Below are 16,324 nucleotides of genomic sequence, written 5' to 3' on the forward strand. Positions count from 1 at the left end.
CCCACATTGTACATAGGACTGGCAATGAATATTGACGAAATTGTGCAAAATTTTCAAAAATTCCCTTGTTTTATCCTATATGTTAAGTCCTTGCGCACACACATGGCACACAGCTGGCACAGGTGCACGTTTTACTTCAATAAATAAGGCACTACATACACCACATGTTGGTCACACCCCATACACTTCTTCACCGTATTCGCAAACGTCCATCAAGTTGCTGCCAGCTCCTGCACAACTACAACTCTCAGCATCCTTATCAGGGCATAGACTGCTAGGAACACTAGGAATATTATTACCTGTTTTCCTAGGACTCAAGGAACTATTTGCAAGGATCTTATTACATCTTCTGGACAACAATGTCACCAGACTGGTTATGTTCTCATCTACCTGAAGAACTGCACCATGACCTTAGTGTGAATAGATACGGAAGACGCCACCAGATAAGGGCACTTACCTGTTTCTGGGATAGTCTGTCCTAGGGCAGGAGGGAGCAGTGAGTGCAGGTAGAAGACTAGCAAGACAAACATATCAAAGTGCAGGTTGGTGGGACTCGCTGCTACCGAAACAACTTCTCCAGATCACACATAGCCTTCTTCAGCAGGGGGCATCACCGATTCCTTCTTCTTCTAAGGATCTCATCACTGGGGTACCTTTCGGATCAAGTTTAATTCATGACTGACACCCTTTCCTGCCCAGTCCTTGTGTTTGCAGTGCCAGGGGAACTTTGCTACACCCACTTGTGAAGATGAGAAGTTTACTCCAGTGACTCCAGCTTTAACCATGTGAGGACCAGAATGCAGGTCTCCTGGTGCACAGCTAAGGAGCAGGTGGCAGCAACTGCAAAGACAAGCGGTGAAGTCATCCAAAGCTTCTTGTGCCCCACATGGAAGGAAAAGCAAAAGTTTGATTTTCAGTCTACACACCCTCTGTGGACTCAGACTACAGGGAGAGCAGGGATTCTGCAGGGTCCTACAGCCTGTCTAACTAAAGGGAAGTATTCATTTACTGTGTGACTTCAACAGCAACAGCTGGATACACATGTACAAGGCTTGTGAAAACTATGGACACAAAGTGAAGCCTTGCAGAACTGTGTTTGCCATGGCCTGGAGCAATCTGCTGAAACAGCCCAGGAAATAACAAGTGTCTTCAGGGAATGTTCTGCAGCTCAGGGCGAAAAAATGTTGTTGTGACTCCCAAGTCATCTGATTTAAAGGGATGCTCCTTGTTTATCAAGTTAGAATATGTCACATTGTCTTCATTATCTTTATTGTTATTTATAATTGTTCATAGTCTCAAGTAATATAAAGCCAAAAAAGGCTGCACAAGGGAAAAGTGAGGATTTAGCGCGGCTGTGGATGTATTTGCAGATCATTGTCGGAAGCTGGATAACCTCTTTAATGTCCATTGCTGTCATCCTATGATGGGTAACAGCAACGGACAGTATTAGATTTAGTGTGAACATAGTCTTATACAAGTAGTCTGCTACAGATGTAGCAATCCAGTAGAGGAGTGTGCAAAGGATAAGAGTATCAATCCTCAAGTCTTAGGGGGCGTTCACACTACCGTCAGTGTCCGACAGGTAGTGTTCGCTCCTAGTGTCCGTTCAAAATCTCGCATGGACATTAGGAGCGGACACTAGCTGTGTCCGTGACACTTGTCATTCATTTAAATGGCGATCGGGTGCATTCTTTTGCACTCCGTGCCTGTCTTTCATTGTCCGCTTGTAAAGATGTCCGACTTTTCAAGCGGACAGAAAAACCCAACATGTCTGCCTCCAACTTAATGTTCTCCCTTCATCTGCCTGCAGTTTAATTACCCGTTTCAACTGCTACCCGTTTAATGTCCCCCTTCACCTGCTACCAATTTAATGCCCCCTTTAATATTCCCCCAGTTTAATTGGCCCCTTAATTTTCCCCCAGTTTAATTGCCCTCCTTCATCTGCCACCAGTTTAATGTCCTCCCTTCATCTGCCACCAATTTAATCTCCCACCATCATCTGCTACCAATTTAATTCCCCCTTCATCTGCCTCAGTTTAATATCTCCTCTTCATCTCTCCCAGATTAATATCCTCCTTCATTTACCCCAATTTAATTGCCCCTCTTCATCTGTAACCAGTTTAATGACCCCTTTCATCTGTCCCCAGTTTAATTGCCACCCTATATGTGCCTCCATTTTAATGTCCCCCTTCATCTGGCCCCAGTTTACTTGCCCCCTTCATCTGTCCCCAGTTTATTTGCCCCTTCATCTGCCACCAGTTTATTGTCCCTCTTCATCTGCCACCAATTTAATGCCCCCTTCTTCTACCACCAGTTTGATTGACTCCCTACATCTGCCTCCAGTTTAATTGTCCCCTTCGCTGACACTCACCTCTCTTCGCTCCCCTGCTGCTCTGTCTCTTCTCCTGGAGTGTACAGGGAGCTGCAGGTGCAACGTGAGTGACGTCATCACATCACGCCTACAGCTCCCGGGACCAGAGAACATAGGGGGAACAGTGGTGAGGCGGGGGCTGTCCGCTCCCGGTTCATCACTGTATTCAACTCATCTGCATCCTCTCTGGACCGACCGGGAATATGGGACTATCCTGCAGAATCCGGGATGGTTGGGAGGTATGCGTGGTTCTGACTATAACTGACTGCTGTCAAACAGGAACCCCATCTTGCTTCAGAAAGAACTCAACACCCTCCTTATTTCTAACTAAGGAGGGAAAGAACTCCATGTCCCCTTCACTAGAACATTTTAAATCGAGGTCTGTATAATTTTCTCAGCAATGGTAGGTTCCACGTTTTTAAAGGGCAGCAGCACATTACAATGTAAATTCCCTTAAAGTGTCCATAATGAAGTTCAGACTCACATAAGGCAATGCAACCAACCTGCTCCTTTTCTAGCGCTCTATTGGGATGTCAGACAGATCACTTTATCAGAAAGTTTTGACTCCTTGGTCAGTTAGTTATTAAGGGACTTCATATTTTGGTAGTTATATGTTGTCGATACATTGGAGGTGTCTGTTCATTGGGACCCCCATTGATAATGAGTACATGACCCCCTGTATCAATGAAGCTGCAACTCGCGTGTATACACTGCAACTCCATTCATCTCTATAGGACTGCCAAGTAGCTACAGAAATCTAGATGTTACATATAATACAGAACATAAATACATATTTATATAAATAATACGTGAAATTCAAGATACTGATATGAAATGATTACGGTAATAAAAAAAATGAGTGAATATACCGTATAATTATTGTAAAAATGTAGATGTGTTTTATTGGGTGTGATACAAGGCATTGATATAAATGATATCAAGGTACAAGGAGGAATAGTGCGGTAATATATCACTGCCGGCAGGAATACAACACTACGTGTATAATACAGAATAAAACAGTCATAAAATTATACAATGTCAATAAAAGGTTGTAAAAATATACAGTATAGATGAAAGTCATACGGCTGACTGTGCTATAGGTAAGGGCCTTATCCTATATCCTGAATTTATACTTCTTATGCCGTTTCCTTCTCTTATTATTAGCAATATATGAGTAATGGGAACCACCACCTTCCAAAAATGGCGATTGCTTTCGGTCTATACCCAAGATCGGCCTGTGTAACTGTTGTGTAGATTTACTTGTACGTCTTGTTGCATTTTTTATTTTATTGAATTTTATTATTTGCATTATTCTATTTTATGATGTGTATTTTATTGCATCATTGTATGTTATTGATGACTTTTGGCACTGTATGATGTTACGCCGTCACTTTCATTGTGTATTTGCTGCCCAGTCAAAGCGTCTACCTTGGTCTGGTAGTTTCTGGACTGATGTAGTTCCAATGATTCCCCAAGGGGGCGACATCTAGTTGTACCCAGTGGTTGTCCAGCAGGTGGTGTCGCTCAATATACAGTCTTCACTATTGACGTATACCCTGTAGTCATGTCAGGTGTGGGGCCTGTTGTATAAAACAGAGGTTTTCCCATTCCTTCGAGTCTTCTATGTAGTGAGTGTTGGCCCTACATATTGATGATACATTACACCATAAACTAATAAGATCTTACAGGAGATCAATGATAAAAAATATGATATAAACAATACCCAATACCACTGTGGACTTATTAACTCTATCTCTATTATTTGATGTGCTGCAGGATCTGTGGTCACATGACTCTCCCATGCAGGTCCTCAAGACAGAGGAGAAAAGAGATACCCCAACCCATCTTAAAGGGAGTCTATTATTGGAAAAACTTATTCTCCACTAAAGGCACATTGCAATTGTAAGACACTGACCTGGATTGGTGACGGCTGAGTGCAAGTCCTGGAACGTGGGCGGGAGCAGGTTGGGAAACTTGCCCTATAAGAACCCCTGACTGAACCTGCCTAACGTCAGAGTAACGTCCTTACAAGGGCGCCCCTCACAGGAACCTAAATAGATTCCCTATAATAACCCTACAGTGGGCTGAGATGTAAAATGAAACAGGGAATAACTAGTAGTGGCAGGTAACAGAGAACAATAGCTGTATAGAGTTCAAGCTAGACCAGTAGTAGGTATAGGTAAGAAGTAGAATGCTGAAATAAACCAGAAGACGAAGCAGGCAAGGAACAGGAAGGGAAAACAAAGATTAAGAGTTTGTAGCAAGTGTACAAGAATACAGAACCTGGAAATACCAAAGTATATAGAACCTATAGCAGGCAAATGAAGATGGGTGAGTGGAGTTAAATAGGAACTGGGAAACAACCCCACCCATCACAGGTGGGAATGACTGGCCAGACACCCTGCCAGTCAAGCCGACACCAAGGAGGCAACTTAACCCCTTAGTGTACTAAACACGGCCAGAGGAATCACTGACACGCCTCCGGGGCATGCGCCGCCTGGCAGGGAAGCCATGGCATCCGCGAATCCTGACAGCAATAGTCTTTAAAAAAAAGCTATTCCACTCCTACCTTTACTGTATGGTTCTCCCCGCCGTTTCTTCAAAATTTGTTTTTTTCTGGTATTCTAATGAAGTCTACGGAGCATCGGAAGTGGCTCCCCTAGTGCTCCGAGCACCCCCGTGTCATACCTGTCCACCGCCCCTTTCATACTTGTGCTCACTGCCCTTCTCCTCTTCTCCGGAACTTGTGTCTCTGATGCCATACTGTATCTATCTAAAATCTCAGTTAAACCACCACAACATGTCCACGCACACGTGTGCAGTCAGCTCTGCCACTGTGGGTTCGGGCAGAGCCGACTGTGCATGTTCGAGCGGCCATTTTGTGGAAGTCTGCTTCACTCATATGCTCAGTATACTCAGTTAGACCACCACAAAATGGCCACTCAGACATGCACAATCGGCTCTGCCACTGTGGGTTCGGGCAGAGCCGACTGCGCATGTCCAAGCGGCCATTTTGTAGTGGTCTGCTGCGCTCGAATGCTCGGTATGATCAGTATAACTAAGCTGGCAAAACATGGCCCGTTTCATCTTTGATCTTGATTTCCTCCCCCAGACCCATTTTCTGAATATTATTGTAGAAAATCTTTCCATAACACAGAAATGAGGACTTCCTGCGAGAAAGCAACATAAAGGAGCTGGGTTTAGGGTTCATTGAGATTACAGCCATAATTTCCGATTCTCACTGAAGACTTTCATTCTAATAGAGATAAATACGTAATATACTTTATCTTGGGTTTTGCTTACCATGTGATAGTTCATAAAATTGATGCAACGTCTATAAGCGACCGGGGGGTTGTAAAAAGAGAGAACTTCTTGCTATAAAATGGAATTCTTGTCCTCTCTTTGTTTGTGGCGGAGCAGAGGCTCGGATGGGTTATTCACTCTGTAGACAGACACCATAAAGTGATAACCTTCTATATTTACAGCCATCCCAGACAGCAAATCCTGTGGTTAATCCTCGACATATAAGGAGACGTGGTGTCCGCAAAAGTTTTGTAAGTAATATGGAACTTTACCTGAGGCAGAACATTGCAGAGGCATTAAAGCTACAAAATACAAAGAACCTTTAAGAACGAAAAATATTACCTACTAGCTGGTACCCGCGACTTCGTCTGCGGTGATTGTAGCAGTGGGTATATACAGGCATGGGTAAGGTTTTCGTAGTGTGTATAAGGTATGGGATATGAAATGTAACTTTGTATCTTGTTGTTGCTGTAATTCAGAGAATACGTGAGACTTTTGTGTTGAAGTTAATTTGTATTTGCGCTGCTATATATACGGTGTTGTGAGAAACTTTACATAGTGACTTTGGGACAGAAGTATTTGAAGTTAACCCTTTCCCGCCGATGGCATTTTTTGATTTTCGTTTTTGACTCCCCTCCTTCTAAACCCCATAACTTTTTTATTGCTCTGCTCCCAGAGCCATATGAGGTCTTAATTTTTCCTGGGACAAATTTTTCTTCATGTTGCCACCATTATTTATTCTATATAATGTACAGGGAAGCAGGGAAAAAATTCAGAATGGAGTGGATTTGAAGAAAAAATGCATTTCTGCGACTTTCTTACGGGCTTTGGTTTTACGGCGTTCACTGTGCAACCAAAATGACATGTCCCCTGTATTCTGTGCTTCGTTACGATTCCGGGGATACCAAATTTATATGTTTTTATTTACATTTTGACCCCTTAAAAAAAATCCAAAACTGTGTTAAAAAATTATTTTTTGAAAAGTCGCCATATTCCGACAGCCGTAACTTTTTTATACGTCCGTGTACGGGGATGTATAGGGCGTCTTTTTTTGCGGGAACGGGTGTACTTTGTAGTTCTACCATTTTCGGGAAATGTTATTGCTTTGATCACTTTTTATTCAAATTTTTAGCAGAATCAAAACAGTGAAAAAACGGCGGTTTGGCACTTTTGACCATTTTTCCCCCTACGGCGTTTACCGAACAGGAAAAATATTTGTATAGCTTTGTAGAGCGGGCGATTTCGGACGTGGGGATACCTAACATGTATGTGTTTCACAGTTTTTAACTACTTTTATATGTGTTCTAGGGAAAGGGGGGTGATTTGAATTTTTAATCCTTTTATTTATTTTTTTTATATTTTTTTTACTTTTTTTAAACTTTTTTTTTGCATTTATTAGACCGCCTAGGGGTATTGACATGGGTGGGCGGTGTCGCGGATTGTCAGAGCGGTGGGGGTCGGCAAACATGGCTGCTCCGGAGTGTTAAAGAGAGCCTCCTGGAGAATCGTTAAGGTGAGGGGCAAAGTGGTAAAGTATATGTATATGTGATTGTGTGGGGTTAGGGGCGAGGCTGTAGAGGGCAATAGGAATTTTGTGGCTTGCTATGGTCCAAAGTGTGTGAGATTGCAGAGATGGTGGTGTGAGTTTGGGTTTTGTGGGGGTCCTGGCACAAACGTATGTGCGCTATTGTGACAAAAAGTAGCCTATTGTTTAATCGAGTGTAATGACTATGTTTGTGGAAAATTTCAGCCAAATCGGTGGAACGGTTTTTCCGTGATTGAGGAACAAACATCCGAACATGCAAACATCCAAATACACAAACCCACAAACCCACAAACTCACAAACTTTCACATTTATAATATTAATAGGATTGTATATCAGAGGATCCGTTATTATACATCTCACCTAGCTGCGGAGGTGTAAGATGGAGGTTCAGGGCCCCAGAACAAAATCTGTAATAGAGCCCCCTGTCCTATTAGGGAGTATTCACACTACTGTTGGATGTCTGTTATGATAAGATACCGTCTGTTAGCCATAGACATCAATGTTAAGAAATAACGGATGCTTAAAGGGGCTCTATCAGCAAAATCATGCTGATAGAGCCCCACATATGCGTGAATAGCCTTTAAAAAGGCTATTCAGGCACCGTAAATGTTATATTAAACCGCCCGCCCGTTTTAAAATAATACCCTAAAAAAGAATGTGATCTACCTAGGCATCGTGCACGCTGGGCGGGCATTCAGGATGTGTCTTCTTCTTCATCCATGCCTCCTCTTCCTCCGATGTCCTCGGGTCTCGTCTTCCTCCGGCGCTCGCGAACTGACACTGATATAAAAAAATGGCCTGGGCGCATGCGCAGTAGCATGCGGCTTCTACTACGGCTACTGCGCAGGCACCCAGGCCATTTTTTTTTTATCAGTGTCAGTTCGCGAGCGCCGGAGGAAGACGGGACCGGAGGACATCGGAGGAAGAAGAGGCGTGGATGAAGATGAAGACACTCCCTGAATGCCCGCCCAGGGTGCACATTCGGTAAGTAGAGCACATTCTTTTTTAGGGTTTTATTTTAAAACTGGGGGGTAGTTTAATATAACATTTACGGTGCCTGAATAGCCTTTTTAAAGGCTATTCACGCATATGTGGGGCTCTATCAGTATGATTTTGCTTTAATGTCCCTCATAAGACAGTTATTTTGAACAGAGACAAATGTCCTCCTCCCGTTGCCCCCAGTTTATTGTCCTCCTCCAGTTTCCCCCATTTTAATGTTCTCCTCCACCTTCCCCCACAGTTTAATGCCCCCTCTATCTGTCTGCAAAGTTTAATGTCCTCCCTTTATCTGCCTCCAAAGTTTAATGTTCACCTCATATGCCCACCCCCAGTTTATTGTTCCCCTTCTATCTGTCCGCACAGGAAAGGCCCTAGGCCCTGGGGACTGGGGACGGCATGACAGGGGGGAGGATTAGGAAACGGAAGGGTTAATTTAATGGTAAAGAGCGGGAAAATAGTGGGTGGGGTCGGAGGTTACTTAAGGTAGGGGTGTGGCCTGTGGGTCTCAGTCGTGAGTCATCACAGCGCGAAGTGGCCCGCCCTCCCGCCCCTTGTTTGTTCGGTTCGTTTTTGGTTGTGTTGGGTTCGTTTGCCTGGGGGGGGTTGGGGTGTTAGAGGCCTAATAGGCTGTTTTTACGACCTCATCTGTGGTATGGGGTTCCTAGTGGGGTATGGTTCAAGCCTGGGGTGTCTCCTAGTTGGGCTCGGGTCCCTATGGGGTCTCAGGCTTATGCTGTCAGATTGTCAAGTCCTGCTCGAGGTTGGTGTTCTTGCGCCTGGGCAGATTCGGGGTGGTGCCTATCCCCTCGGTGGGAGTGGCTAGGGTGTTTTAGTTTGCACTGATAAAAGGGGTCGCTTTGTAAGGGTTTACATGGGGGGTAATTATACACTGCCCAGTCAGATGGCGGTGTTGTAATTGTTGTACAGTATTTTCGTAATATGTTAATTGTTTAAATAAATCGGCCTGAACAGGCCAAATTAAATCCAGTCAGAGGTGTATGTGTCTTTGTTTGGGAAGGGGGAGGGGTTATGGGCATGTTCAGGCGGTATATGATCTCATTTAGCTTAATCGCTGGGAGTGAACTATATTCCTCCTCCCCGCGTCATGTTTAATACCCCTTTTATCTTTCCCCAAAGTTGAACATCCTCCTCTATCTGCCCCCCCCCCCACCCAGTTTAATGTTCCTCTTCATCTGCCTCCAGTGTAACATAAAAAACTGACACTCAAGTCTCCTCGCTGCCCTGACGCTCTGTCTTAGGTCTCTTGTTCCATAGTGTTGAAGGAGCTGAAAGCGCGATATAAGTGACGTCATCACATCGCACCTACAGCTCCCCTCTGCACATAGGGAGGGGAACAGTGGTGAGGCGGAGGCTGTCCGCTCCTGCTTCACCACTGTATTCAACTCCTTTGTGTCCCCCCCGAATGTAGAGGAGTTAAATCCAAGACAATCTGGGACCGCTGGACACTACCCTGAATTTGAGACTGTCCCGTATAATCTGGGGCAGTTGGGAGGTATGTATCCCTGCTAAAATAACCAAATTGTGGAAGTCCATGCTGCTGTAGGGGTGGACACAGCCACTCTTGTCATCTAGTAATATGCATTAGTGGTTTGTTACCAGGTTTTCCTCAATTCTTGTGTCGGACCCTCACAGATCAGATATTAAAGACATATCCTGTGAATAGGTCATCAGTATAAGAAATGCATTTTGGGCTGGAAAGGGAGCCCATTTGCCTTCAATAGAGAGGAAAACCCCCATAACCATTGAGCCCCTATGCAGCTGCACAGGTTGCACATATGGCATATTTACAACCTACCCCTATAAGAGTACAGATCCCTTTAAAACTTAATCTGTAGCTTGGAGCCAAATTAAACATAGGTGCTTGGTACAGGGGGCAGGTATATACAGTATATAAGGGAACTGCAGTTTATGCATCTTTCCAGGCATGTCTGCAGTTATTACTATTTTATTACGCTGAGTTATGTATTGAGTGTCCATCACATAGAGCTCTGTATATCCGTGTCCTGTGCAGGTAGTAGCTATATATGTATGTGCCTTGCCTGGTTGTAGCTGCATGTGTCTCCTGTACGTCTTCACACCTCTGTTTACCTACCTCGAGGAACCTTTGCAGCCATTGGATTGCATTAGTGTTTGTGAGTCAGTGTGACGGATTTAGCCTGTAGCTGGGTGTGGATTGTGTGAGGTTGTGTCAGCTTGTCTGTCTGACACAAGGAGGTTCCTCCGATTAATCCTGTGACTCAGTTAAAGTCATTAGAGTGTTACAGAAATAACACATTGAAGAGTTGCATGGGATAGCGAATATCTAGGATCTGCAAACAACATCAGCTATGGAGTCTTCAATACAGTCTTTTGCAAATATCCATTGAATAATGTGACAGAAGGGTTAATACCTCTCATTAGGAAGAGACAGGTACAGGGACTTAGGGTCAGTGCACACAGAGTTTTTTGGCGCTGATTTTGATGCTGAATCCACCGCAAAATCAGCCACCAAAAAAAGCCTCCCAAAAAACTCCATGTGCACTGACCCTTAGCATTGGCATCTTTCTGCAGTAGCCCAGGGGTAAGTGAAGAGAGGATGGATGTGGTGGTCCTATGCCATAGACTAGTCAGGGTAGCTGGGGTGGTCTCTACCAAAGTTTCCACACTCCTCCAGGCTGGTGCAGAGATTAGGGGGCCTACAATGTGAATGGTGGCAGTAGTAGTTTTATCCCTAGGGCACAGCCTATAGTGAGAGCCATTCATGGAGGTACAATTTACTGAAGGCTTCTGGGCTGGAGCAGGGAGTTATTTTACTCTAAAGTCTACAAAATCCCTACATTATTCAGTCTGCACAGTGTAGGTGTAAGGAAGTGCTAGGCTAAGCTAAAGAGACTTAGGGTGCATTCACACTGAGTAAACGCTAGCTTATTCTGAACGTAAAACACGTTCAGAATAAGCGGCGTCTAAAGCAGCTCCATTCATTTCTATGGGAGCGGGGATACGAGCGCTCCCCATAGAAATGAATGGGCTGCTTCTTTCACTCCGTGCAGTCCCATTGAAGTGAATGGGGAGTGCCGGCGTGTACGCTCCGGCATGAGCAGAGCTTGCCGTATACGCCGGCACTCCCCATTCACTTCAATGGGACTGCACGGAGTGAAAGAAGCAGCCCATTCATTTCTATGGGGAGCGCTCGTATCCCCGCTCCCATAGAAATGAATGGAGCTGCTTTAGACGCCGCTTATTCTGAACGTGTTTTACGTTCAGAATAAGCTAGCGTTTACTCAGTGTGAATTCACCCTTAGGGTGCATTCAGACTACGTAACGCCGGGCGTGTATGAGAGCCGTACACGCCGGCATTACGGCAGACTGCCGAACACTTCCCATTCACTTCAATGGGAGCGCTCGTAACAGCGGCGTTTACGAGCGCTCCCATTGAAGTGAATGGGAAGTGTTCGGCAGTCTGCCGTAATGCCGGCGTGTACGGCTCTCATACACGCCCGGCGTTACGTAGTCTGAATGCACCCTTAGGCTGTATTCACACAACACATATAACTTGGTCAGTGTGGGATTTACCAACCTGAACATTATGGCGGGAGAATGACTCCTGGCATTATAGTTATGTATCCTACTAGGATAGGAGTCCCTGCCTCCATACTATAATGGGTACAGTACAATATGTCACTGGGAAGCAGTCTAGTAATAGAGTATAACTTATGGTAAGAGTCCCTCTCCTGACATACTGTTCAGGTTGGTTATATCCAGTGAACACACGTACCAACTTTCATGGTTGTGTGAATCTAGCCCCCTTCCCCACACCATATTAAATGCTCCACAGTAGCCCCCCTCCACACAGTATTAAATGCTCCACAGTAGCCCCCTCCACACAGTATTAAATGCTCCACAATAGCCCCCTCCCCACACAGTATTAAATGCTCCACAGTAGCCCCCTCCCTACACAGTATTAAATGCTCCACAGTAGCCTCCTTCCCCACACCATATCAAATGCTCCACAGTAGCCCCCTCCACACAGTATTAAATGCTCCACAGTAGTCCCCCCACATGCACACACAGTAAACACACAGTATACATACACATGTAGGCCTTCGTGGCCCTATGAGCTTCATTAAAAATGTCCTTGGCAGGCCACATGTGGCCGTAGTTTGAGGACCTCTGCGATTGACTATAATGGGGTCCGCTGGGTTTCAATCCGATTTCTGCCTGAAAACTCCTGCTTGCATTTCTGAAGCAGAATGGGGGACAGAGTCCCCAAATGATCACACAATGCTAGGTTGACTGTAACCTTAGTCTTTAAGAGCCACCAACCAATAAACTGGGGAAGTGGCTAAAGACTCAAGTGGGCAGTACATAGAGGCACCATAATAAAGTGCCATAATAATTAGCTTTGGTAGTCATAGTATACAGTATTGTAACAATATACAGTAGCCCTTTAATAGAATGCATGCATGCAACAATCCGTGTCATACCAATGTGTGATATCGCACCATATGCCACAATAGGTCCAAACGGTACCCCTTATTTGCAAGAAGGCACGCGTCGGTTTATTTTGCATGTTGTGCTACACAGGTACCCTTCCATAGAAGCATTGCGCCATATGACGGCGTACAAAGACTCTACAGACGTGTAATATGCCACAAGATAAAAACAAAATATATAAAAGTTAGCTTCTCGTTCTTTGCTTTCGGGAAGTTCCAATTTTCCTTTTGTGCTAAATATCCCCTATTACATGTATCTGTGATACTGACCACCATGGGCATGGTATTAATAGGCAACCCATGTATCTGTGATACGGACCACCATGGGCATCGTATTAATAGGCAGCCCATGTATCTGTGATACGGACCAACATGGGCATGGTATTAATAGGCAGCCCATGTATCTGTGATACGGACCACCATGGGCATCGTATTAATAGGCAGCCCATGTATCTGTGATAGGGACCACCATGGGCATGGTATTAATAGGCAACCCATGTATCTGTGATACGGACCACCATGGGCATCGTATTAATAGGCAGCCCATGTATCTGTGATACGGACCAACATGGGCATCGTATTAATAGGCAGCCCATGTATCTGTGATAGGGACCACCATGGGCATGGTATTAATAGGCAGCCCATGTATCTGTGATACGGACCACCATGGGCATCGTATTAATAGGCAGCCCATGTATCTGTGATAGGGACCACCATGGGCATGGTATTAATAGGCAGCCCATGTATCTGTGATAGGGACCACCATGGGCATGGTATTAATAGGCAGCCCATGTATCTGTGATACGGACCACCATGGGCATGGTATTAATAGGCAGCCCATGTATCTGTGATACGGACCACCATGGGCATCGTATTAATAGGCAGCCCATGTATCTGTGATACGGACCAACATGGGCATCGTATTAATAGGCAGCCCATGTATCTGTGATAGGGACCACCATGGGCATGGTATTAATAGGCAGCCCATGTATCTGTGATACGGACCACCATGGGCATGGTATTAATAGGCAGCCCATGTATCTGTGATAGGGACCACCATGGGCATGGTATTAATAGGCAGCCCATGTATCTGTGATAGGGACCACCATGGGCATGGTATTAATAGGCAGCCCATGTATCTGTGATACGGACCACCATGGGCATGGTATTAATAGGCAGCCCATGTATCTGTGATACGGACCACCATGGGCATGGTATTAATAAGCAGCCCATGTATCTGTGATACGGACCAACATGGGCATCGTATTAATAGGCAGCCCATGTATCTGTGATACGGACCACCATGGGCATGGTATTAATAGGCAGCCCATGTATCTGTGATAGGGACCACCATGGGCATGGTATTAATAGGCAGCCCATGTATCTGTGATATGGACCACCATGGGCATGGTATTAATAGGCAGCCCATGTATCTGTGATATGGACCACCATGGGCATGGTATTAATAGGCAGCCCATGTATCTGTGATACGGACCACCATGGGCATGGTATTAATAGGCAGCCCATGTATCTGTGATACGGACCACCATGGGCATGGTATTAATAGGCAGCCCATGTATCTGTGATAGGGACCACCATGGGCATGGTATTAATAGGCAGCCCATGTATCTGTGATAGGGACCACCATGGGCATGGTATTAATAGGCAGCCCATGTATCTGTGATAGGGACCACCATGGGCATGGTATTAATAGGCAGCCCATGTATCTGTGATAGGGACCACCATGGGCATCGTATTAATAGGCAGCCCATGTATCTGTGATACGGACCAACATGGGCATCGTATTAATAGGCAGCCCATGTATCTGTGATAGGGACCACCATGGGCATGGTATTAATAGGCAGCCCATGTATCTGTGATACGGACCACCATGGGCATGGTATTAATAGGCAGCCCATGTATCTGTGATAGGGACCACCATGGGCATGGTATTAATAGGCAGCCCATGTATCTGTGATAGGGACCACCATGGGCATGGTATTAATAGGCAGCCCATGTATCTGTGATACGGACCACCATGGGCATGGTATTAATAGGCAGCCCATGTATCTGTGATACGGACCACCATGGGCATGGTATTAATAAGCAGCCCATGTATCTGTGATACGGACCAACATGGGCATCGTATTAATAGGCAGCCCATGTATCTGTGATATGGACCACCATGGGCATGGTATTAATAGGCAGCCCATGTATCTGTGATAGGGACCACCATGGGCATGGTATTAATAGGCAGCCCATGTATCTGTGATATGGACCACCATGGGCATGGTATTAATAGGCAGCCCATGTATCTGTGATATGGACCACCATGGGCATGGTATTAATAGGCAGCCCATGTATCTGTGATACGGACCACCATGGGCATGGTATTAATAGGCAGCCCATGTATCTGTGATACGGACCACCATGGGCATGGTATTAATAGGCAGCCCATGTATCTGTGATAGGGACCACCATGGGCATGGTATTAATAGGCAGCCCATGTATCTGTGATAGGGACCACCATGGGCATGGTATTAATAGGCAGCCCATGTATCTGTGATAGGGACCACCATGGGCATGGTATTAATAGGCAGCCCATGTATCTGTGATAGGGACCACCATGGGCATGGTATTAATAGGCAGCCCATGTATCTGTGATGCGGACCACCATGGGCATGGTATTAATAGGCAGCCCATGTATCTGTGATGCGGACCACCATGGGCATGGTATTAATAGGCAGCCCTGGTTGTATCAACGTTCTGAACGGACGCTTAACAAATGCTTATCTCCAGGGGAGTATTCTGTAAAACTATTTTCTATCTTGACAACATCCAGGACCATTGCCAGTTACTGGACAAATGATGTGAACCCAATTGTGAGACTCCTTAGCCGGGCTTCTGGCGCGATATGACGGCAGAATTAATTACGCGGCCCTGACAGAAGACTGATCTCAGTATTTAGCGGGTGCCAAAAACCAGAGACAGAACTAATTCTCTATAGATTCCTGATCTAGTGTCATTCTGGCTGCTTCCAAGAAAGGGGGCAATTCATTTCCAACCAAATATTAAGGATTTATGAGAGTCCATAGATATTGTACTTGGAAAGTTTAGTTTTCCTCAACAGAGTAGAGGAAGTGACCTAAGACTGACCATACCTAAAATAAGATCTTCACTTCCTTCCTAGACAGGACTCACTTCCTTCATAGGTATCCAACTTTTCATATCATTTTAATCACTGCAAAGGTCAAGATAAGGATGAATAACATTTTCGGGAGCAGCTGCTTCCAGGATCTCTACAGTATCTCATCTTGAGATGTTTGGAACTGTCCTCTATCGAGGTATTTCTACATGTATTTGTCTAGGGTGAACCTCAGACATCTGTCCCTTTAGTAAAAGGCTGTAGGTTTATCTGCTACATCTAGTCTACCATTATTAACATGTATATTATCTATGTTATATTGTGTCCTACTTTATATCAAATCCTATGTATAAGCCTTTATGAGGTCTGATGACCCTAACCTATCTGCAGGGCTGGGTTGATATGCTGGCTCTGGTGACACTAACTTATCTATCTGCAGGGCTAGGGTGATATGTTGAGGTTCTGG

The 16,324-nt window shown here is 45.0% G+C and overlaps 1 protein-coding gene across 3 annotated transcripts in view; it reads right to left on the reverse strand.

The window, feature by feature from the left end:
* The window catches only part of VWA1 (von Willebrand factor A domain containing 1), a 51,763-nt gene extending 50,646 nt beyond the window's left edge, over nucleotides 1-1,117 (reverse strand). For all 3 annotated transcript variants that reach the window (XM_075277594.1, XM_075277593.1, XM_075277592.1), the window contains exon 1: nucleotides 458-1,117. In XM_075277594.1, the coding sequence (XP_075133695.1) occupies nucleotides 458-530 (73 nt within the window). In that variant the 5' untranslated portion in view covers nucleotides 531-1,117. The remainder of the gene's footprint in view (nucleotides 1-457) is intronic.
* Between the last annotated feature and the right edge of the window lie 15,207 nt (nucleotides 1,118-16,324).

This window comes from Leptodactylus fuscus, chromosome 6, assembly GCF_031893055.1.
Source record: "Leptodactylus fuscus isolate aLepFus1 chromosome 6, aLepFus1.hap2, whole genome shotgun sequence".
NCBI lineage: Eukaryota > Metazoa > Chordata > Amphibia > Anura > Leptodactylidae > Leptodactylus > Leptodactylus fuscus.